At 52.9% G+C, this 23,229-nt stretch overlaps 11 protein-coding genes across 11 annotated transcripts; 6 read left to right on the forward strand and 5 right to left on the reverse strand.

Moving 5' to 3' along the window:
• Positions 1-467: 467 nt before the first annotated feature.
• On the forward strand, positions 468-804 carry J4E86_006298 (uncharacterized protein; the record flags this gene model as incomplete). Its single annotated transcript, XM_051446828.1, has 2 exons — positions 468-642; positions 716-804. 2 exons carry the CDS (start codon positions 468-470, stop codon positions 802-804), a joined length of 264 nt encoding a protein of 87 aa, XP_051302403.1.
• Positions 805-1,383: 579 nt separating this feature from the next.
• On the forward strand, positions 1,384-2,760 carry J4E86_006299 (uncharacterized protein; the record flags this gene model as incomplete). The annotated part of the gene is made up of 1 exon (XM_051446829.1): positions 1,384-2,760. One exon carries the CDS (start codon positions 1,384-1,386, stop codon positions 2,758-2,760), a length of 1,377 nt encoding a protein of 458 aa, XP_051302404.1.
• Positions 2,761-3,216: 456 nt separating this feature from the next.
• On the reverse strand, positions 3,217-4,361 carry J4E86_006300 (uncharacterized protein; the record flags this gene model as incomplete). The annotated part of the gene is made up of 2 exons (XM_051446830.1): positions 3,217-3,669; positions 3,729-4,361. The coding sequence occupies 2 exons, from the start codon at positions 4,359-4,361 to the stop codon at positions 3,217-3,219; spliced, it is 1,086 nt and encodes a 361-aa protein (XP_051302405.1).
• A 2,469-nt stretch (positions 4,362-6,830) lies between these two features.
• On the reverse strand, positions 6,831-8,372 carry J4E86_006301 (uncharacterized protein; the record flags this gene model as incomplete). The annotated part of the gene is made up of 1 exon (XM_051446831.1): positions 6,831-8,372. One exon carries the CDS (start codon positions 8,370-8,372, stop codon positions 6,831-6,833), a length of 1,542 nt encoding a protein of 513 aa, XP_051302406.1.
• A 1,487-nt stretch (positions 8,373-9,859) lies between these two features.
• J4E86_006302 (uncharacterized protein) lies at positions 9,860-10,831 on the forward strand (the record flags this gene model as incomplete). The annotated part of the gene is made up of 3 exons (XM_051446832.1): positions 9,860-10,159; positions 10,209-10,709; positions 10,757-10,831. The coding sequence occupies 3 exons, from the start codon at positions 9,860-9,862 to the stop codon at positions 10,829-10,831; spliced, it is 876 nt and encodes a 291-aa protein (XP_051302407.1).
• Positions 10,832-11,202: 371 nt separating this feature from the next.
• J4E86_006303 (uncharacterized protein) lies at positions 11,203-11,665 on the forward strand (the record flags this gene model as incomplete). The annotated part of the gene is made up of 2 exons (XM_051446833.1): positions 11,203-11,314; positions 11,370-11,665. The coding sequence occupies 2 exons, from the start codon at positions 11,203-11,205 to the stop codon at positions 11,663-11,665; spliced, it is 408 nt and encodes a 135-aa protein (XP_051302408.1).
• A 394-nt stretch (positions 11,666-12,059) lies between these two features.
• On the forward strand, positions 12,060-12,713 carry J4E86_006304 (uncharacterized protein; the record flags this gene model as incomplete). The annotated part of the gene is made up of 2 exons (XM_051446834.1): positions 12,060-12,408; positions 12,460-12,713. The coding sequence occupies 2 exons, from the start codon at positions 12,060-12,062 to the stop codon at positions 12,711-12,713; spliced, it is 603 nt and encodes a 200-aa protein (XP_051302409.1).
• A 423-nt stretch (positions 12,714-13,136) lies between these two features.
• J4E86_006305 (uncharacterized protein) lies at positions 13,137-14,069 on the reverse strand (the record flags this gene model as incomplete). Its single annotated transcript, XM_051446835.1, has 1 exon — positions 13,137-14,069. The coding sequence occupies one exon, from the start codon at positions 14,067-14,069 to the stop codon at positions 13,137-13,139; it is 933 nt and encodes a 310-aa protein (XP_051302410.1).
• A 752-nt stretch (positions 14,070-14,821) lies between these two features.
• On the forward strand, positions 14,822-16,078 carry CPC2 (cross-pathway control WD-repeat protein cpc2; the record flags this gene model as incomplete). The annotated part of the gene is made up of 4 exons (XM_051446836.1): positions 14,822-14,901; positions 14,960-15,086; positions 15,160-15,477; positions 15,653-16,078. 4 exons carry the CDS (start codon positions 14,822-14,824, stop codon positions 16,076-16,078), a joined length of 951 nt encoding a protein of 316 aa, XP_051302411.1.
• Positions 16,079-16,433: 355 nt separating this feature from the next.
• Positions 16,434-17,520, reverse strand: J4E86_006307 (putative secondary metabolism biosynthetic enzyme; the record flags this gene model as incomplete). Its single annotated transcript, XM_051446837.1, has 2 exons — positions 16,434-17,172; positions 17,414-17,520. The coding sequence occupies 2 exons, from the start codon at positions 17,518-17,520 to the stop codon at positions 16,434-16,436; spliced, it is 846 nt and encodes a 281-aa protein (XP_051302412.1).
• Positions 17,521-21,048: 3,528 nt separating this feature from the next.
• On the reverse strand, positions 21,049-23,105 carry J4E86_006308 (uncharacterized protein; the record flags this gene model as incomplete). Its single annotated transcript, XM_051446838.1, has 2 exons — positions 21,049-22,882; positions 22,939-23,105. The coding sequence occupies 2 exons, from the start codon at positions 23,103-23,105 to the stop codon at positions 21,049-21,051; spliced, it is 2,001 nt and encodes a 666-aa protein (XP_051302413.1).
• Positions 23,106-23,229: the final 124 nt, after the last annotated feature.

Genomic DNA, 23,229 nt, shown 5'->3' on the forward strand with positions numbered 1-23,229 from the left:
CTGCCTATTAGGCTTCGCCATGGATGCAACACTCTTGAGCATTGTTCGCTGGGCACAATCACCCTACTCTGTCTTTTAGACGGCGTCTTTGGAGATTGATGTTGTGACTCGAGGTTCTCCGGCTAGGCATCATACGGATATGACTTCCTGATGATGCTATAGCAACTGTGCGCGTAGCGTTACGCACGTGCTTGTCATCGAGTCTAGGTGTGACAAAGTTGATCTCAGTCGACGTCTTCGTGCTACAATTTCCGGTTTCGAGTTAGAGCATGCGGACATGAGATACTGTGATAGTTAACGGATCGCCTTGTTGCCTTTGGCGCCCATCTATCGTGACCACGTCACGCCCAGTGGCATCCTACTTATGCCAGTGACATGTCATCTAAATTCTGCGTCGCAACATCTATCAGCCTCTGTTCGTTGATATACACCGTTTTCACCCCTTGATCGATATACAATCCGCCACCATGAATCTTCTTCTGGCAATCGTCTCTCTCGCCGTCTTTACAGCAGCGGCCCCTCCACAAGGACTGAGTAAGAGACAAGGTGCTCTTACCAGTCCTATTCCCGCTCAGGGCCAGGTCGAATGCGATGGCGAACCCGGTCGCACATATTGCTTCGACGAAGTCGTTTGGGGAAAAGGTGCGTCATCTCTCGAGATACCTCGCCCAATCCACCCCTTTGCAACTTCCTCTTCGTTCCTCAATACTCTTAGAGAATCGCAAGGCTGATCTGCTACAGGCCAAGACTACCAGACGCTCCTTCATACTTACTGCCAAGGGGAATACGCCCATGACGCTCTGAGCTGCCACGGATGCATGCGCCAGCCGTTCCCAACTGACCTCTGCGACGCTGGGCCAGGAGCTTGGAACTCGGCGTTTTATTGTACCGAAGATGGCTACAAATTTTCGCATCGATGCCAAGATTGGTGCAAGGGTGGATTGTGTGAGTGATTGACGACAGCGTGGCGTGTTGTGGTGGCTGAGTGCGCGAAAGGGCGGTGGTTGGGAAGAGAAAGCAAGGGGCTCTCTCCTTGCCCAAATGGGTTAGCTCGGTTGGCGGTGGACAAAGACAGGATCTGCGCTCTCTTGTAGATCAATCCAGTGCCCGGCATCTTTTGTGATTCTATGGAAAATTGTATCCCGTCGTTATCCTCAATCTTATCTGTTCCTAGACTGCCCAGATAGCATATCGATGTCGGGAAGGAACGCGTCCTGGTCAGGGCACGTGCTTTGGTGGTTAGCGTGATTGCCCAGCATTCCATCATGCCGCGTCTGCCTTGCGACACCCAAATGATCTTTTCCACTCCACGCACAACGGTAACACCCAGCCTGAAGCGCGCACCCCAACATCACTGCCCGGTTTCTGCCGCAGATATCCAATATGACAGCCGAAGTGCCGCACCTTCCCGCAGAGATACATCGGCTTATCGCAACATACGTCCACCGTGACGATTTACCACACTATCGGCTCGCAAGCAAACAGTTGTGCGTGACAGGCACCGAAGAACTCTTCAACACGATTATCTTCCACTACAGTACTGCGAGCATTGATCGCTTGCAGAAGCTCAGTGCAAATGATCGACTTCGAAGATGTGTCAAGACCATCTTCTGGGACGACAATTTATGGCATATTTACCGCCTCGAGGGCATGCACGAATGGAAGTGGTACTGGGACTTCACAGCAGGTCTTTTCATGCCCCGACATCGCCGCAGCGACTCACAAGAGCTAGATAAGCCGTTATATGCTCAGCTTGCGGAGGACCGACGAGAGTGGGAGGCGTATGGTGACAAAGTAAAGGACGAGAGAATCGCAAGACAAACGATGAGCCAGTTCGAGGCGCTTGGAAACTTTCAAAACTTGCGTTCGATACACATGGTCAACGGTCAGCTTTCGCAGGCCCACCGAGGTGTGAGAAAAGTGGCACATACGCTACCCCGCGCTTTGCCCGTACCTCCCGTGTTGCGTAGAGGAGAAGGTATCAACGCTTTCTATGCTCTACCAGGGGTGGAGGCTTTCCGGACTATACAGCAATATTGCAAAACCTCGCTGAGAAAACTCAAGTTAGACAGAGTACAACCTCAGGCTTTCACCTCATGGGAGCCGGGTGAACTACATTGCTTAACAAGTCTGGACATCACGATATTTGGATTCTCCGGTGACTGGCGCTTCCAAAGTACTAAATGGACGTTGGAACTACTAATGGAAAACCTGGAGATGTTCATTGCGTGTCTACCAGAGCTCGAAAGTCTCAAAGTCGGCCTGGAGAACGGGTCAGTGGACACTACTGCACCACTTGCAAGCATCCGCCACGTTTTCGCTGCTGAAACTGCATGGCCTAAATTACAGAAATTATCGTTGTCTGGTTTTTCTGCTACGCCGGACACATTGGTGTCACTTCTGAGCAGACACAGCTCCACGTTGAAGGATCTCAGGCTACGCGACATTTCCTGGACGGCAGGCCCAAACGACGCATCAGAAGAAAAGCCCAAGGTACCATTGAGGTCTATTCAGCATTGTGCATGGCCGGGTGTATTGAAAGAGATAGCGGAGTGCTTGTCGCTGAAACGTGCGACTGTGTCGGGAACGCTTGGTGAAAACGGGGATGTGCTTGGATGGCGACTGGACAAGAAGGACGACGAGCTCGCCGCTGATGTTGAGAATTATCTCGTCAGTGGAGGGCAGTGCCCGCTGACGGCTCACAACGCTCACTTTGCGATCGACAATTGCGAACTCCCCCCAATCTCAGTCACATCATAGTAACGATACATCAAGTACGGAAAAGCCTATTCTGATGAGCTTTTCTAAAAGGCTCGCCCTGGAGATCTACCTTCACGCCACTGTTCGTCAGGGTCGCGCATGGAACATCGCGTATATTCTTAGGGTGCTTTACAGTAAGAAGCACTACAAGAGAACTAGCTTTTGGCAATAATCTTCATGTGAGATACAGTCAGAACCTGCAAAGATGAGGATATGGGGTCGATGTCTTACATGCCGTCAGTACTGTTACAATGTCGCCTGTTTCAGCCACTTTCATTACATGAAGGGGCCATGCGACCCAATCGTACTCGTCGCACATAGTCTCACAATAGACAGGACATTCTCATGGATACACATGTCATTCTAATAAAATATTTACAGAAGCGCTAAGAACACGAAAAGGCGTAAACGGGCACTGCCACCCAAGCAACGCTAAGCACAAAAGCCAAACAAGTTCTAGTAGTTGTACTTGTAGCACAGCGTGGTTCCAGTGGTGTCGAGGACATCCCTGACCTTGACATCAGGACGGATACCGTAGACGTTGATGTTGGTGTCGAGGGTAAGAGCCCGGCCAGATGCGTCGTTGCCGTTGATGGTGTTGACACGAGCACCGTTGGCGTTCTGCCAGATGCGGAAGTTGCGGTCGACGAAAGCGTGGTGGAGCCAGAAGATGGGGTCGGCGGGCGAACCGTACGTGTCTTGCATGACAGCGCCGATACCGTTGTGGCCCCAGGCGTGGGGGCCTCCCTCTGCGCATTGGGCCATGCCGGCGAAGTCGCCGTAAGCGTTGCATTGATTCACGTAGTCGGAGTTGCAGTATTGGGTCTTGGCGGCATCGCCGTTGCGGGCAAGGCAATGGGGCGTGTTGCCTGAACCGGGGCCAATGTTAATGGCAAGGTTGGCGAATGCCTGTAGAGTGTTAGTTGCTTGGTTATAGGAGGCGTGTCGGACAATGGGGTTGTACTTACGCCATTGGTTACACAGTTTCCGCCGAGGGCAATGCCTCCGAACCACTTGGCTGAGAAGATGGATGATGCCGAGAAGCGACCGGCGTACTTGGTCTCGTCGAACCATGGCATGGTTTGGCTGAAGCCACATTCTGAGCGTAGAATGTCCTCGAAGACCCAGGTGTAGTATCGGTGCCAGAGCAAGAATTTGGAGTTTCCGTGCACGTTGGGTGTCAGGGTCTGGTGGAGGGCGACGAGGTCCTCATACCGGCTCTTGGCTGCGGGGAACTGGCCTGAGGGAGCGCGGCCCATCAAGCACTTGATGGCATCCACGAATTGTTGCTTGCTGCTGTCGGGGTAGGAGTCCCACTCAACGCGGACGCGGGGGTTGGCGCATGTTGCAGCGGCAGCGAGTGTAGAGACGCGGAAGTTTTGGTTTTGCGCAGCAGGCTCCTCTGGCTGTGTGGCATTGTGCTCCTCGAATATCCGCTTGGCATCCGCGAGAGGAACGGGCTGAACGAACTTTGGTGTCTCGGCGAAGATGTTGAGGGGTAGGGCCTTGATGAGCTTGGTCAAGGGAAGTTCCTGGGGAGATGGAAGCGCAGAGACGCTGGCTACAACAGCCAAGGTGGCGGACAAGATTGAGGTACGCATGATTAAGGTATAAGTATTAAAAAGGTACTAAGATCCCGATTGACAGTAGCAGGAAAGCGAAGGACAACAACCTAAAAGCGAATGCGGTTGCTTGGTGTGATTGTTGAGCGAGCTGTACAAAAAGATCCCGACATGCAGGACGGCCAGTCATCCTTATACCTGGGACCTGCATCTTCCGCCTTACCGCCCGACTATCCACAGCGCGCGCCTCGTACTGCAGATCATTCGCAGTGCGCTTGACGAGCCGTCTCACCAGCGACACCTGATGATCGGTCATGGAAATACGAAGCACGCATGTACCGTGGGCGTGAATTCGGCCTAGGCCTGCAACGTAGTATTGGAAAGTAAGTAAGCGTGCGCGAGCTACAGCAGAGGGAACAAATGATAAGTGGGAGGCTATACTGCTTTTGGGCCGTGGCTCATCAAACGCTGGCCGGGCGCCCAGGTCAGGCCAACCTCGGGCTTGACAGTCTACACACGAGGATAATGCTGCTTGCCGTGGGCTCCTGGGCCTGAGCCGACCCCGAGTTGCGCGGAAATTGTCAGCGCGCTGACGTGAACGAACTACTGTGGAGCTTGTCGCTTTTCCTGGGCTGCCCACGCTGCGTTCACGCGGCGGACCTGTCGGCTGCCGGAATGCAGGGCCGCCATGATTGGATGGCGCATCGTGTTTTTCTCTTCGCTTCCAGATGCCGTGCAGCTAAATATAGCTCTCAGGAACGCCCTCGGTATCTAGCAATGTCTAGTAATGCTCCGGTCAACATGGCGTCCGCCAGCGTGCCATACCTACTGTCATGCAGACTGTCACATCACGCGCGGGTGAGTTGTCAATTGAATACGGCAGTGTCATCTTACCAGGAGGATTTGCTAGTATTGCCCTTCGCCCGTTCAGCTGAGATTAGAATGCCACAATCCATTGTGCGACGGCAAGATAGCAGCCGTTGCCGTTGCAAACAAAGTGGCTGTGATTTGAAAGGGGGATCTGCGGCCAGCATGCACTTCCTGTCGCTAAACACCCAACCCCCAGCGCCTCACATAGAGGCGCTCCACACACATGCGGGAATAACCTCGCACAAAGCATCCCGAACAATCCACTATCGCCTTATCACGCAAACTCCCCATCGCAATCTCCTCGCGCACAGGCTTATCGGCCGTCTATTTCGAGTGGCGAGCTCCACTTCCATCGTGACGCCCCAATGCCTCGTCGTACGAGGTCCAATTCCACAGTACGAAGCAGCATGGTGATGATGTTGGAAAGTGCGTGAGGGCGAAGGAGGAATACGGTCTACCCCGCCAACTACTCAGCGCTAGCCAGCGCCGACACGAGAAAAACGATAACACTACTGCTCGAGGGCTGAAGAAGGCTGAGCTTAGTACCTGCGAGGCGTGCGAAAAAAAACCATCCCGTGTAAGATTCTTTTTAGCAATCGAAACGGCGAGCCCGGCGTGCCGCTATGCTTCTTCACCGCCATACAACTCACCAGTGCAAACCCAAGCAATGCCGCAACGGGCATGTGCCACATGAGCAAAGAAGAAAAACGTTCAATCTATGTGTAGAACGCATGTTCGCGCTACTATAGGGCGTGTCTCAGCCTCATGGGACAGTTGTTCGGTTACACATAACCCACTAGCTAGAGCCTACCAGCGTCTCTACCAGCGGCAGCGTCCCCAACGAGGAAAGTCACACGGCTGGGTTGGAGAACACCGGTACTGGTACCGCTCGCGATGCGTGCACGTGGCAAATCGAGCATATGATACTTTTGTGCTCTCATCAGCAATGCAACCCGCGCTACGCCTCGTAGGCATTCGTAGTCGACCCAGATGGTGTTTTGGAAACCGAGTACTCTCTTCCAACTCTGACAGAACAATGTTGCCGCCACGCTTCGATCAGCGGTCTTCCGCGATCTAGGTCTGAGAAGCCGAGAACTGTATATGCTTGTTCGTGCAGGCCTTCTTTTTTCCGTTGCCACGCTTCGATCAGCAGTTTTGGTTGGCGCAGTGATGCTGGGTTTGGAAAGCCGAGTATATACTGCGGCGCATGCTTTTCGATATTCTTCAACATGGGCCTGTTTCTGCCACGCTGAACTCCGTAGTTTCGGTATGCGATGCATTGTCTCGATTTGGAGTCGTCATCATCTATGAGGTGCGCATTGAGCCTGTAGTGGTCGATTCCATTACGTCTTACAGTCGTAATACTCATCACATTCACCTAAACTGTCAAGTTACACAGCAGGCTATACATTGTTCAATTTGTTCGGACGTTGGTTTTGAAGTGCGTCAATACAAGACATGGTTTACCCGGAGGCCGAGATTGATGACATGAACCTTGCTTCCGATACTTTCGGTGACATGTCGGTTCCCTCCCTTCCGTTATGTCGACATCTGCCGCAACCCGCCGTAAGACCTAACAAGTGCATCAGCACTACGGCAATGGGAAGCGCATCTCACTCAGCCCTGGTCACGTCTTAATCAGACTGCACGTCGTGTGACCCTGACCGAAAAGTTCTCCATAATCCACATCCCGGCATTGTATATCTTCGCCGCTTCATGCGGATGTACGATCGAGAAGTCGAACCTCCTCAGTAGCTCCACGAATACTTTGTTAAATTCCATCAACGCGACGTTCTGGCCCAAGCACTTGTATTTTCCGTAGTGGAAGACTAGGTCCACGGTACTGGCCATGTGCGCAAGACGTGCATGATCTTCACAAGCGTCCAGCCAACGTTCTGGCCTGAAGAGCTCAGCATCTGGACCGAAGATATCTGTAGAGTGCTGAATGCTGAGATAGGAAGACCCAATTTGCGTGCCTGCAGGAATGAATTTGCCGGCAAGGATGTCACCGCCTGCAGGAACGGCTTTGAAGTTCGACCCACTCGCTGGAGGCAGAATGCGCAAGCCCTCTTTGATAGTAGCCTGAAGATACGGTAGTTGTCGCGCCTCAGCATCCGTAATAGGGGAAGAAATCGTCCCAGCAGCGATACCGTCGTCAATCTCCGCTTGCAGTCTTCTATAAGAAGACGCATTGGTCAGCGTATGCAGCATCACAGCGCGAATCGTAGACGCCGAAGTATCGCTACCAGCGATAATCTGCAGGAGCGCTTCGCTCGATGCTTCTTCCGGCGTAAGCCCATGACGAATGAAAGATCCAAGCATGTCGGACTTTGGCTTGGACTCCTCGGATGCAAATCTTTCCGCAACCGCTTTCCTAGCCACGTTGATGAAGGCCCCGAAGCCGAGCTTGTCGCTCTCTTTAGGAAGCACGCCTCTCAACAGGCGCGAATGTAGCAGATTCGCCAGCCAAGGCACGTACGAAAGCGCCATCATAACTGGAACATATGTCGTTGTGATCTTGATGTAATCGTGGAGATCGACGTCTTGCTTTAGATAACCCATCGGTTTCCCGAATGCCAATGCGCTGATGACGTCCAGTGTGAAGTACTGCGTTTTGAGCGCTAAATCCATAGGCCGGTATTCGGTCGCATTCGAGATGTACTTCGTCTCAATCAGATCGATGAAAGCAGCAATCTGTTCATCAACAGTGCCTTCCATGGACTCATTCTCCTTCCCAGAGTAGCCAGGAGCCATCTTATTCCTCAACTTCAAATGCGCCGCCTCGTCGCGCATCGAAAAGAGATTGTCGCGTCCAGGCTCCAGCTTCATTGCATCGTACCATGGCCCTCGTGTGTATTCAGACCGCACTGCTGTTGTTCTGCGCACAATGTCTGGATCGCTGGTGACCAGATCGGTTGGACTGACGCGTACCAGCGGGCCATATTTGTCGGTTAGTTCTTTCGTCGCGAAAGGCAGTTGCCCTCTGAGCGATTTCGATATGATCCAGTAGGTGGATATTGATGCCCAGAAGGGACCGGGTATGTGCGATAGACGGTACCATTGCAGTGCGACACGGATGAGGTGTGTCAGCAGTAGTGCGGTTGGTACGCCAATCGCGATGAGGCTGTTGTAATTGCTCAGCGTGGGGCTGGCCCCGCCATCGTCAACGCTGCCCGTCATTTTGCAACGAGTATGTTGAAGGAGGAAGACTGCGAAATGCGCATCTTGCCGTACGACGCATCATTATATCTTGCGCATTGGAATGCTGGGCGTAAGCATGTTTTGTCGTGCATTATCGCACGGCAGGCATCTCTCGCTGCTTGAGTCCCTTCCCGTACTAGCACAGCACGTACAAGGTTCACACTCAACCGCTCAGCGCGGCTACACAGTTGCCAAACCCGTTTCTATGCCATCAAATAATGTATTCAGCGATAGTTACAGTATTGTCAACTCTGCAGCTGCTCACAAACAGATCATCGACCGGATCACGGTCTCTCCAATGGATGGCGAAAGGTTCTATGAATTGGAAGCGTCGACTAGGCACTCTGCCAGCATGTACCCATTGAATCACGGGAGAGCTTGCCCCGCAGAGCTGTTTTCGTCCCCTGGTACCGCGACGATCAATGTCTGCGTCATTGTACAACGTGGGGTGATGGGGGTGAAAACCACCACTTGGGCAATTCTCGTGTCGCGGATTGGAACGTTGCGAATAATTCCACTAACGGTCCCGCGTGCGAAAGGGCAGAATTTCGAAACAATGACTTTATAGCGTATGGAAGGATCGCGCCTTTACAGGTCTTCATAATGATTTTCAGCCCGGCAGGTATGATTCAGCGATTGTAGCATGCGTCTTCGTGGCTGCTTGTGAAGGTCTATACTTGATCTCTCTACCCAAGCGTCAAGTACCAGCCATGCCTCATTCCTATCACCTTGCTGTTGAACCTGAGGGTATCACACCATTCTTGCGCAAGATTGGAATGATACGGGCGGATACGTCGCTAACAGTCAATGCTCCGGTAGTGTACGACAGTGGACGTGCTAGCAGGCTGAAGAATGTAAATTTGACTGCGAGACAATACCCGCTCAGTCTTGGAATCTCTTGCCTTGTCACAAGACTCCGTTTCGTAGTATGCTTTCTCCTTCACTCGGTTCGAGAGCGAACAGTGCGATATGGCCTCTCTACTGTTTGTTTCACAGTGGTACGTTCACGGTTTACCCGCATCTGCGTAGGTACTGAATCCAGTCATTCACCAAGTACGAGCAGACAGTGAGATCTCTTGCGCTTGCCTTTGTCAGTTTTCCAGACTGTGTTCAAACACCAGAGTCTCGCTTGCACACTAGCCATTCTGTTAAGTTCTTCCGCCCAACCTTCTTCTTCATGCATCATTCGGATAGCGCATCTGACTTTCTCCATGCGACGTCTTTTTGCGCTTACGACTCGTAAGCCCTGCGCCATCTTCATTGTAGGAGTAACACTCTTGCTAGCATATGTCTTCGCAAGAAACCTTTACAGACTATCCACATCCCGACAGTCCCCTCAACCTGACTATACTTCCGCAAAGAACCGCGCGCCGTACCCACCCGCAGCCATAGGCAAGAACGTAACTTGGACACACTACGCATACGTACAATACGTGACAGATGCAAGCTATCTTTGCAACTCTCTCATGATATTCGAGGCTCTCAGACGACACGGAACAAGAGCAGAACTCCTCATGCTGTATCCCCAAGAATGGGAAGTGTCTAGTGGTGTATTCGAAGATGAGACGGATGCTACCAACTATGAAGGAAAGCTACTTGCTCGGGCTCGGGGTAGATATGGGGCACGATTAAGTCCTATTCAAGTGCAGACTTACGAGAACAAGAATGATACGACTTGGCAGGATAGCTATACAAAGCTGTTAGCATTCAACCAGACTCAGTATAAGCGCGTCATTGCTTTGGATTCTGATGGAACGCTGTTCAATGTAGGCCGTTTTCTTTCTCCTAATCACGACACTGGCTAATGAGTAGCAGAACATGGATGAGCTCTTCTTCCTTCCTACAACTCCAGTCGCAATGCCTCGCGCATACTGGCTCGACCGGTTTTTCCTGTCGTCTTTGCTTGTAGTCATCGAGCCGTCGGAAGATAGCTGGCAACGGGTGCAGGACGCGATGGAACACCACGAAGGCAATGATTACGATATGGAAATATTGAACAAGGTGTTCGGTAACTCTGCCCTGGCGCTCCTACCTCGCAGATACGCTCTGTTGACTCGCACCTTTGGTCAACAGGCCAATGAGCGTGAAGCGTATCTTGGTTCGCCAACAAATAGTTGGAATGCACGAGAAGTGATAGAGGAAGCTAAGTTCGTCCATTTCTCAGACTGGCCATTGCCGAAGCCTTGGTTGAAGGCGACAGAGAAGCAAATTTCAGAGCAACAACCTCAATGCAGGTCCACATCGGAAGGCAAGCCGGATTGTACGGACCGGGAAGTGTGGTTGGAGCTTCGTAAGGACTTTTCGGAGCGACGTCTGGTATGTTATGATGTGACCTCCTACTGCATGATACTGACAGCTTATAGCGCATTTGCGGTAAATCTTATGACAGTCTGGTTCTGGACACCGATACTCGTTCAAAGGGGACTGAGGTGTTGTAGGTGTTTGGGCTATCGGTCGTGCCAACTAGACAGGCTCCCTTGACTTGATAAACGAGTCTTTGAACCTGGGTATTGTTTTTACCGTACTCCAGATCAGATCCTTATGTTACGTATAGTTGTATGATATACGACGGAGTGGTGTTGTGGATTGCGTAGCGGACGCGGTGGTATAGCGGAGCAGCGGAGAAGGAGCCGCGAGCCCACCCAAGCAGCTAACGATAGCTCCCTGCGAGCTTGGTCAGCCGGACTGTATATGATTAGTATATGCGTCATATGCCAATGTTGGTACCTATAAATGCTGCGGTACCGCAATGTTACGATACGTGCGGAATCTCCAAAGATTGAATTTATACGCACATAGCCGCAAAAACATGTCGCATCTTCAGTATTACGCCTACCCCGGCAAGGGCGAGTCGGCCAGAGAGAACACTAGTTACAGCCAGTCAGTCCGGATCGGTGACCGCATCGAGTGTGCAGGCCAAGGTAATTCATACCCATGAATTCCTTGAGCTCCACAAACTGATGACTGCGACTATAGGTGGATGGGATCCCATGACCAGACTCATTCCGGCAGACATCGACGCACAGATCGACCAAGCTTTCCAGAACGTGGAACTCGCTCTGAAGACCGCTGGTGGGAAGGGTTGGTCGCAGGTGTTCCGCGTAAACTCTTACCACATTCCTATGGACAATGAGGCCTTGGGGGCTATGGTGCGGAATTTCAAAAAATGGATGCCGGACCATCAGCCTATCTGGACGTGTGTTGGCGTTGTCAAACTAGGCGAGGATGCTATGAGGGTGGAGATTGAGGTGTCGGCTCATGATCCTCAATAGAGGATGGTGGTAGAAGATTCGATGAGAGACTGTTGGACGCGTCCCTCACGGAGCCGTGGATGGATTCAAAAGGACGACCTTTGTAGCCTTTGCATGCGAAATTCGATCTCTCCTACGAGCACATCCTGATTTAAAGAGCTCAATTCGAATAGTGCTTAGTTTGCATCGATGCGATATGGCGTGGGTAGCGATGCATGATGTGGAAGGTGTGGACTCAGGATGGAACACGTGAAAGGGCGATGAGGCTTGCCAAGACCATCGGCGCAACTATCGCCGACGGGATTCTTCCAGTTCTAGCTCTTGCGACGCGCTCAGTACTCCACGCGCAACTTCGCTACCAACCCCATTACTACGAATCTTCCATCTCTGCGCCCAGACGAGCACCTTGTACACGATGCCGAAGTTCTTCTGCGACTACTGCGATGTCTACCTCACCCACGACAGTATGAGCGTGCGGAAGGCGCACAACAACGGCCGCAACCACCTCCGCAACGTCCAGGCCTACTACGAGCAGATATCGAGCGACCAGACACAGCAAGTCATCAATAGTATCACCGACGCATACAACACAGAAGGACAGGCCAACCCGCTGTTCCAACAGAACCTGGCTGGTGGCTTCCCTGGCGGACCCATGGGCGGAATGCCTCCAATGGGAATGCCACCGATGGGTATGCCTGGATTCCCGCCGCCAGGAATGCCGCCCATGGGTGGAATGCCTCCAAACTTCATGGGCCGCGGAGGTCGTACGTTGCCGCACAGTTACCACACACGATCCCATACTGACAGCGCGACAGCTCCAATGCCACCCAACGGAATGCCACCCTTCCCTCCGCCAAACGGTATGCCCCCGGGCCCTGGCGGTATGCCGCCCTTTCCACCACCACACATGGGAGGCGGCCCACCCCAAGGAATGCCGCCCTTCCCATTCCCACCACCAGGACAGGCAGGCTCACCCCCTGGAGGAATGCCTTATCCACCCCCAGGCGGTATGGGAATGCCCCCTGGCGGACCTCCTGGCAGATACCCTCCTGGACCACCGGGACGTTAGGAGCGACCTGGTGCACATGGAGGAATGATACCTGCCTTTGGTCACGACAACTACGCAGCTGAGGCCCTTGAGGCGGGAATGAAGAGGAAGAGGCAGAACGATGAAGATATACCCGGAGTTTCCATGAGGGGTGGTGGACGAGAAGGAGGTGGAGCAGCTACAGGCGCGAACGCCATAGTCCCGACACGGATCAAGAGGGTATAGCGCAGGCTGCGACCATACGCTAGGGGAAGCGAGAGCAAGACGGCTGTGAAGGCACTTGGGAACAAGTACGTCCCATCCCCAGGCTGTCGCGATGCTTTCGGCTCACGCTCATGTAGTATTACTTGTCAAAGAGTTCGTCAGTAATTATACGTAATGCGGTTTACGAAATCTATATCGAAACTCACAACACGCTCATTGCTTTTAGTTGCCGACCACCTTCTATCTACTGAACAGACTTTTGGCAAACGTTTCAACATCCATCATGTCCATGCTCAGTGCCTTATTCACCGTCCCGCTTATCTCCCACCACACACCATCCCTGGCGAATACCAGCCTATACTTCTTGATACCATCTTCTGGCGCCGAGTCAAGCTCGTTCTTCAAATGCTCAAGACCCCACGCCTCTTGCTCAACCTGCTTCCCGCTCACCCGCTTGACGATGTCAACCAGTTGCCCATAACTAATCGTATCGCCCGCGATGTACAATACACGGTCCTCAGCCTCCACATCCCCCACTACGACCCTCGCCAACACCCGTCCAATATCATTCACATCCGTCACAGTAACCTTATGATCCCATTCCCTCAAACACCTCACCACCACTTTTCCTTCCCCCTCTTCACTCCGATCCACAATCCCCCAGAACTGCTCGAAAAGGAACGACATGAAAATCCCCGTACTAACAACCGTCCACTTGACATTACTCTCCATTGCCTTCCGCCGCAACAAATTCCTCACATCGCGCTGCGCACCAAACAAAGGCATCAGCCCCTCTCCATCACCAATGACATCGTAATCGACACCCCACTGCCAGGTAAAGAACCATAACTTCCCTTTCCCCTGATCTTTTCTGATCTTGCCGGCTAGCAGTGCTTCCTCGGCGAGCTTGAGGACGCTGCTGGGGTCGGCGCCGAAACCTGTTGCGGAGATGAGGATGTCGTATGCGGAGAAGGTTTTGGCGAGGGAGGGAGAGGGTGAGGAGAGGTCGATGGCTGTGAGGGAGATGTTGGGGGATTGGAGGTGAGTGTATTTGGATGGGGAGCGGATGCCGATGGTGATGTGGGTGTTGGGGAGGGCGGTGAGGTGAGGGAGGAAGGCTGTTCCTAGTTCGCCGGCGCCGAGGAGGAGGATGGTGGTTTCGGGGGAGGTCATTTTGGAGGAATGTTTGATAGTGTGGTATGTGAGTATTATGAGATGGATATTATCTTGATGGAAGCAAGTGGAGGGTTTCACGTCAGGTAGAGACTTAGTCTTATATTTACGTGAGTGTAAGTCATCGCATGAGATCAAGAACAGGATCAGGTCATCATCTATCACATGCGAGGTATGCTGTTCTATGCTTGTGTACGTTTCTATGGTGGGGAAGGAGCGCGGAGATAAGACTTGGAAAACCGGAGTTAGTCGGCTTTGGATAGAGGTTGTGAAGTTAAGGAAGGAACGAGTAGAGATGCATTGACTAGTCTTGATAGTGCACTGATGCAATTCTTCAGAAATAGAATCAACGCGAATGCTTATACAATGTAAGCGATAATGTGGCACGTAACGTAGAGGTGAGATACGCGCAAGCAAGTTGACCCCTCTATACCTGACTTTGGAGTGAGTTGCTGAGGATGAGATATCGCGTGGAGTGGCGTCATGTGGTAAACCACTATTCATTAGGGCTGTATTACTCACTCCAGGTACTTAGTTAATGGCTTGACAATGTCATGTCCAAGTGAGGTCAAATGTCGAGTAAGGGCACCAGTGCTGACGGTCCACGCTAAGCCCAAACGACGCTAGTGGTTCGCCTATCAACCTTGGAATTTTGAAGCCTCCAGTCTTTGTGCGCAGTGCTCTTCGACGAACAACTATTAACACCCGAGTGCGCCTACGTCCATCCCAAGCAGAAGCCACTCATCGCAATCATGGCCGAGCAACTCGTACTCCGTGGCACCCTCGAGGGCCACTCCGGCTGGGTCACCTCCCTGGCAACCTCCCTGGAGAAGTGCGTATACGCGGGAAGAGGGAAAATGCACGAATGCGCAATACTGACACGCGATTAGCCCCAACATGCTCCTATCCGGATCGCGCGACAAGACTCTGATCATCTGGAACCTGACCCGCGACGAGACCTCCTACGGTTACCCCAAGAGGAGTCTGCACGGTCACTCCCACATTGTCTCCGACTGTGTACGTTCACCACAAAATTGGGCAATTGGCTAGCTAGGAAGCGACGACGGCTGAGCTGACAATTGCTGCACAGGTCATCTCCTCTGACGGCGCCTACGCTCTTTCCTCATCGTGGGACAAGACCCTCCGCCTCTGGGAGCTCTCCACTGGTGTCACCACCCGCCGCTTCGTCGGCCACACCAACGACGTTCTCTCCGTCTCCTTCTCCGCCGACAACCGCCAGATCGTCTCCGGATCGCGCGACCGAACCATCAAGCTCTGGAACACCCTCGGTGACTGCAAGTACACCATCACCGACAAGGGCCACACCGAGTGGGTCTCGTGCGTCCGCTTCTCCCCCAACCCCCAGAACCCCGTCATCGTCTCTGCTGGTTGGGACAAGCTCGTCAAGGTGCGTACATCCGCGTTTACACAAATCCCTCCGTTTCCTTGTTTATATGATGAATATCTATGTATTTGCTACTTCAGAGCTTCGGCTATGAGACAATTATCACCTAGTACTGATTTACGCTCCTCACTCGATCTGCTTCAAGCCACTTCAAATTCGGGAAGCTGACAACATCTAGGTCTGGGAACTCGCTTCCTGCCGCATCCAGACCGACCACATCGGTCACACCGGTTACATCAACACCGTCACCATCTCGCCCGATGGCTCCCTCTGCGCCTCCGGTGGTAAGGACGGAACCACCATGCTGTGGGACCTGAACGAGTCCAAGCACCTCTACTCTCTCTCCGCTGGTGACGAGATCCACGCCCTTGTCTTCTCCCCCAACCGCTACTGGCTGTGCGCTGCCACCGCCTCCAGCATCATCATCTTCGACCTCGAGAAGAAGTCCAAGGTTGACGAGCTCAAGCCTGAGTACATGGAGGTTGGCAAGAAGAGCCGGGAGCCCGAGTGTGTCTCCTTGGCCTGGAGCGCCGACGGCCAGACCCTGTTCGCCGGATACACCGACAACCGTATCCGCTGCTGGGGTGTCATGGCGAGGGGATAAGGTAGTGCATGTTGGGTAGTGCAACGGGGCGTAACGGGAAAATCACGATTCCACATCTTCTGTAGCATGCCATGGGTTATGATTGATGCTCATGCGGGATGGGTTTGGGACTCTTCCGGCATTACCACGTCCAGGCGCTTAGAGTCAATGAAAATTCTCAAGTCCAAAAGTGGTTGCTTGCCATGCGTGGTGGTTTATGTTTTCGTATGTGGGCTATGGGATGGTAAGGCTGCTCACTGAGACGTCCTCCGCGATGAACGAAGTGTGTCTCGCTGCTCGGATATGGTATGGGATAAAAGTCTTTCAAATGATAATCGCATCCCAGGGTCTTTCCAAAACACATTCAATGGCCTTTCTACAGCTTGCTGAACTTGGGCGATGTCTTCTTCAACCCACTCATCATAGCATCCTTGACATCCGCCGTCTGCAGCATAGCCGCATTCCACACAGCCGTGTAGTTCAAGCCCTCACTAATCGGCCTATCCCTGGAGTAATTGATAATCTCCTTCGTCCCCAGCACCGCCACCGGCGACTTTGATGCAATCAACGTCGCCAACTTGGTCGCCTCAGCAACCGCCTCCTGCTTATCCTTGTACACCTTGGACACAAGCCCATGCTGCAGCGCCTCATCCGACCCAAAGATCCGCGCCGACAGCGCAATATCCTTAACCCATGACAGATTGCCAACAGAGTGAGGAAGACGAGATAAAGTACCAATATCAGCCGCAAGTCCTATATCCACCTCCTTCACACTAAACCTCGTCGTCGTCGTACTCACACGGATATCACACGCTAGTGACATATCCAGCGCTAGACCGAAGGATACGCCGTGCAGCACGCAGATAACGGGCTTCTCGCATTTTTCGATGTCGGTGATGCAGGATTGGAATTCTAGGATGTGGCGTCGCAGGGCGTTGGCTTTGCGGGCGCCATCTGACATGTCGGCTTGCGTGGATAGGGCCCCGTTTTCTGAGGCTGCTTGCACGTCTAGGCCCGCGGTGAAGGCGCGGTCGCCGGCCCCGGTTAGGAGGACGGCGCGCACGGAGGGGTCGTGGGAGAGTTGGCGGAAGATGGTGGAGAGGTTTAGCCACATGCTGGGCAACGTTAGTTGGGGGTTTGTGGAGATGGGGTTGTGGGATGTGTGCGTCCTATGGCGTATAGGCTATACACGATTTGGAGATAATATATGAACACCATATAGCATAGATGTCCCCAGCAATTCGCGACATTGATATGATTCCTTCCCGTCTCTTTCATGATGACACGTGATACGCGTGGATTCCGAGGCCATAAACCCGGACCTTCCGTGAAAAAAAGGAATTGTTGTCCACTCACACCTCTTTGAAAGCATTCAGCTTCTCCGGTCGATTAATCTCGACATGCGCAACATATTCCGCTGGAAAGGAAACGTTGAAGAACTCTTTTTGGTATGCTTCCGCCATTGTAGCTTCTGAAGTCGCGTAGTACGCCTAATCTTTGTCGAGTTCCTTGCTCCTTCTCTTCTCTTATGAAGCCGGTGTTGAGTTCTTGCCCGGAAAGTCGAAAATCTATGCTGAGAAAAGTGCCGATACGTCCGTAAGATGAGGAGTGAGATGTCGGCGGCTCTGATGACCTGGGCGGGCGAGTCGTTCGGTTGGAGCTTGTGATGATGGAGCCGAGGTAGAACGAATGCGGCTAGCTCGTTACTCGATGGGCAATGTATGGTGACCCATCTTCACCTGAGCAGCTTTCTAGCTCACTACCGTCATCCGCCGCTACATCGCGCTCACAAAAAGATGAGCTGGCTGATTTCGGGCTTTGACAGAGCTGCAATCGTTTTTACTCCGCGGAGTGTTGGAGCTGTCCAATTGTCATTGGTCGCTCCAAGGCTGAATACAGGACGAAAGCTATGGGGCTGAGCCGATATGTGTTCATTGCTTACTCATTCTCAGCCAGCCATCCTTCAGCCTGGTAGGTAAGACGTAGCCTTCTATCAAGATCGATTACGCCTTCTCCATCACCTTTCCCGCGGAAATCATACAGTATCTTTCATATCCGCCTCTCCAAGAGATTGAATACCAATACCTCAAACCTCTTGTGCCCACTGTAGGGTACAGAGACCAAGAAGCTCGGAAATCGAGCGGAGATCAAATTCTCGGTACTTGTCCACAAATGATTCATCTGCTCAAAACCTTTCCCGAACATCGGAACGCACATTGACGAAGGCCTTGCAACCTCAGCTTTGGAATTCTAGCGGGCAATTGCGGATTCCAATTCGAACTTTGGGGGTCAAACGGTGGTATTGGCGACGAGATCGGCGATGCAGCGGCATCCCAGGTATTGACTTCAGCCGCGGCGATGCAGAGCCACTGGGACACTTCAGATTTTCCCACTTTGGACGATGAGCATAACGTATCATCACCATCGAAGTTCCATAACTCTTTGTATCATGAAAACGCTCCAGGAAATTCAAGGGAGAGATTTTCCAAGGATAGCAGGTTCTCGTCCAACCAAAGAGAAAGTGCTACGCAAATCCTTATCTCTATTCTCTCCGAGGACGAGCTCTTGAAGCCCCTGTACCTGGCTCTGGGCATACATACCAGGTCTCTAGACTTGGGACTATCGATGGGTCTGCGTCGAGCCTTGGAAACTTTTGCGGAAAATCTCCATGTGGAAGCAAATAACCATCTTCAGTTCCAAGCCTATCGCCTCACACGCGCAAATGCGCGCAGAGTCGCTGAACACTTTGCTGGCTCATCGACAAGAAATGTAGGAAATGCAAGAGATCGCAGCGTATCAGCGATCCTTATGAACTTTCGCCGGCGAACGAGTACGATCCGGAAGGGCATAGTCGAAGATAAAACGGTGGAGTCACAACTTATCGATGCAGATTCAAGGGATCCGAGAGCTATTCGTCTTTTCTTGACGGAGAGCAGTGCTTACACAACACTGCAAGTGGCCATGCATGCTGTCTACATGAAAAGATTAGCCACAATACAGAAGCGGGCTTCGCTCGTGCGAAGGCCATTACCTGCTACTAAAGACAACACGGAGCGAAATTGGCATTCGTGGCAGGAAGATACCAAGGAACTGGCGCGCAATCTGCTCTTGGGTTTTGACCGATTACTTGGAGCGAAAGTCGCGGTGTTTCTCTTACTCGATTTTGTCTTGCTGTTGACAGATGGCATCTTCATCGACCTGGGGTGGCTAGAGCCTCCACTGCCCCGAACAGGTTGGACTCGGATAAGATGTGAATATGTGTGTCTTGGCAAAGAATTTCCTACGATTGATTTTCACTGACCTTGACCGTAGAACTATGGCGATCGCTTCTTCGACGACTTCAGAGAATCCAGGTTCCAGGCATTGGAAAGGTTTTCGCGAATCGGACCGGGTAATATCATTGATCATATGGCACAAGAAATGCGGCAGTCTTTACCAGAAGCCAACATCACGGTCGTTCGTTATCAGCGTGGCTCTGAAAACCAGAGATATACCGGTGGGATCTTGACTTGGTTCTTTCGCATCAGTCGCAGCGTACTCAGAGCCTTCAAATGGCCCAGCCAGGATCAAACAGGCCTCCCTCGTCATAATGGTGGCGGTATGGCAATGGCAACCGGCGTCTCCAATGCGAGCGGCCCACAGCAACAATCGACTACACTCCACCTCATGGCTTGTGTGCATCGAACACGCGACGAAACGGTACTACTTCAGAACGATGTCAGCTTTATTGACAATGACCGGGCGCTGTTTAGCATCCTGAAATCAAGAGTCTCGAAACGCCGCAACCGTATGCTACTTGCTTTATCATGCCGTTCCATTCAAGGGATATTCTTTAGCAATGTCAGTGAACCAAGCATCCACTCTTAACATCGAGACCACAATCTAACAAAACAGCAGTTCCGTCTCTTTAACAGTACCAGCGTTGAGGTGCGCCACCACATCCCGTCTTGCCAGTGGCCCTCAGCTCAGCCAGGAGAGTGTAATTGCGTTCCTCCACTGCGAAAGGTCCACCCATCCCCTGCCGCAGAATATCGACGCACTCTTCCCTTTCGCCAAGGTACCTGGCCACCCGTTGGACCACAAACGCTACTTCACATGCTCAAATACCCAGACAAGATCAATGAGAAGTCAACTTGGATCTACAACCTAGTCCCTAAGCGTACTACGGGCGAATTGAAGGCAGGTATTGACCACCCAACGGAAGGATGGGGATTCTATTTCCAAGAAGGCTGGGATTTCGACCTCATCATCACGATCAGCTTTGTCATACTCATCGGAGGAAGTCTGCTCTTCGGAATATGTTGGTCGGTGATTAAGCACGACATCCAGGGCGCATTCGGCGTGAGCGCGTACATGATAACTGCCTGCGGTCTCATCGTTGCTTTCGTCGTGAGTAAGACGGGTTAGGCGGTTTAGACATTTCTGTCGCCATCACTACAGTCATTGAGCCGTATTGCACGTCGGCTGCATGAAGTGCGTGTTCAATATATATCTCCACAGCGAATACGATGTTTCTATATCTTGGACTGTTTTTGAGTGAGCTTGTAACTTAGAGCATGTTCGCAGCCTTACATTCCTACCAATCTAACAACATTGACCGTACGAACATCACAGCGTACGGCATGATTCAATGCTCACGATCACTTAACAGCGTTCGGCCTGGAGTTGACCATTGGCCAGTTCTTCAAACCAATTCCGTGCTCGCAAAGAAGCAAGCCCCCCAATACCAGCTGGAAAACATATCTCGTCCAGATACCAAGAAGATACCGCCCTCCGGGCTAATCTAAAGTGACCGATACTAAAGAAAAGCCTTCTTCCTCATTGCACCAAGCACAGTACATTCACATTTCTCAACAGAAGCAGATATACAGAAAGTCTAAAATTAATGTATTAGAAACGTACATATCCCGCCGCAAGCAGCGCTAACATGCAACATCTACCAAGCCTAAACAAACGAAATCACCCTCTCCCCTCCGCTCATCCCATCCCATCTACCTAGGTCCAAAAGGCCTAGGTCCAATAATCTGCCTCTTCCCCGCCCCAATTCCCCCCAACTTATTCTGATTATCCCCACCCATATATCCATACTGATTGACGTCCCAGCTCTGTCCACCGCCAGTCCCCGCATTAGGGTCCTTGGCCGCTTCTTGCAGCGCACGCTGCGACTCTTCCCACTCCTTCTGGCGCTCGCGTTCGCGTTCCATCTCGCGTTCAAGGAGCGACTTGCTGGCCCAGCCGGCGGCCTTAGTCTTTGTTTGAGCGGCGGCTCGGCGGGCGTCTTCGCCGCGTTGCTCGGAGGTGGATGTGAGCTCAGGTGGAATGTAGGTTTGAGGCTTCGGTGGTGTGGGGGCAGGGTTGGAGGAGAGGTAGCGGTCTGTTCGGCTCTGCTTTGTGTATGCGGCTGGGTCGGGGAGGGGTCGCGTGGTGGGTTCGGGTAGTGGACGCGTGGGGAGAGATGGCGCTGCGGGCTCGGGGAGAGGTCGTGCTGGCTGTCTTTGTGTCTGGTCCCATTGCTTGCGCAGGTACTCGCGATCGTCTGCTTGCGCCCATGAGACGTTGCTGTCTTGTGGCGAGGGAGCGCGGGGTGGAGGCGCTGGTCGGGCTCGACTCTTGGATCGCTCGCGTGTACGGCTCTTGGACCGCGATCGCACCTTCTTGTCTGATAGGCGTCCTTCCCGCTCTGCCTGGTACTGGCGCTCGCGTTCTTTGGCCTCTTCGAGCTGGCGTTCTAGCTCTCGTATGCGGTCGCGCTCAGCGTTGGGCTCTTCGCTGCTTCCTCGTCGACTCCGCGGCGACCTGACCTTCTCAGCCTGGTATTCGCTCAGGTACTGCCCCTTCAGCCTGGCATCACTTCCAGCGCGCTTTCGTCTCGTCTCGGCGTCGATTCTATCCTGTGCCTCGCGCTCTTCACGTTGGCGTTGCTCCTCCTCCAGCTTCCACTGGCGCTCTTGCTCTTCCCACTCGCGCTTCTGTTGATCCAGTCGCGCCTGCTTGGCTTCTTGCTGTTTGCGAGTCTCCTCTTCCCACTTCTGCTCCTCCTCTATGCGTATGCGCTCTTCTTCGGCTTCGCGTTCGACGCGACGTATGTTCTCGGCCTCCTCAGCTTGCAAACGTAGTCGCTCTTCTTCGGCTGCCCTCTCGCGTCGCAGTCGCTCCTTCTCAGCCAGGTTCGGCACGTGCGGGCCTGCGCTCGTGATTTGCCGCCGGCCACCAAATGAGATGCCCTGATTGCCTTGACTCGCACCGCCCATGTATCCGTACTGATGAATGTTCCATGCCGGTGCTGTGCTGCCTTCGTCGACCTTCTTGCTCCAGCTACTGACTCCGCCTGGAGGTGACTTGGGGAGACCGTTGGATGTGTATGATGTGTCTGAACCCCCGGTGCGTGCGGCACTGAGCGTCGATGCTGTCCGTTCGGCAGGAGGTCGCGCAAGGGGGTTGAATGTGCTCGAGCCGCTGGTGTTGCTGGCGGTGCTAGGTCCTCTGCTGCGTGGGAAGCCAGGAGACGGCAATGCAGGACTCGCCATGCCGCCGGTTGCTGTCGGGCTCGACGCGCCAGCTCCACCACGCTTGGGACCAATGACGTTGGGGAAGTTGGACGGGTTCTTCGCGTTGGCGACACGGCTGAAGGCGCCGAGACACTGCAGCACCTGAGCTGGGTCTTTCGATTCGTAGAGATCGACGGTGAGGAAGCGGTCATGGGCGGGCATGTTCAGCGGCGGCTGTTCACAAGCTCGCAGGAAGTGCGAGATGTTCTCCATCTGTATGAAGGGCATATTCGACTTCTTGAACCGGACAGGCGTGGGTATGGCAAGATTGATGAGTCTGGGAAAGTTAGCTATACTGGCCCGGCTACCTGGTAGCTGCGGATATCACTGTACCTGCATAATACGGTCCCATCCTTGAGCGCGTCCAGGAGATCTCCCGCAGGCAGGCGCTCTCCGAGTGTGTCTTCTATCCAACTGCGGACTTCGTTGGCTGCTTGGGGGGTATATCGGTCCATCCGCAGCCTCCGCATGTCCTGATCTAGCGACGTTACAGACGCCATGGTGGTTGGGTTGGGCGCAAATCAGGCTTGTTGCTGTTGGGCACGAAGGTCGTGTGGGCGGTGATGGGGAGGGTGCACGAGGTGTAGTAGTGAGATATGATAATGTATATGTCTCTATGTAAGG

The sequence above is a fragment of the Alternaria arbusti genome (genome assembly GCF_024043155.1).
Source record: "Alternaria arbusti strain BMP 1465 chromosome Unknown scaffold_7, whole genome shotgun sequence".
Lineage (NCBI taxonomy): Eukaryota > Fungi > Ascomycota > Dothideomycetes > Pleosporales > Pleosporaceae > Alternaria > Alternaria arbusti.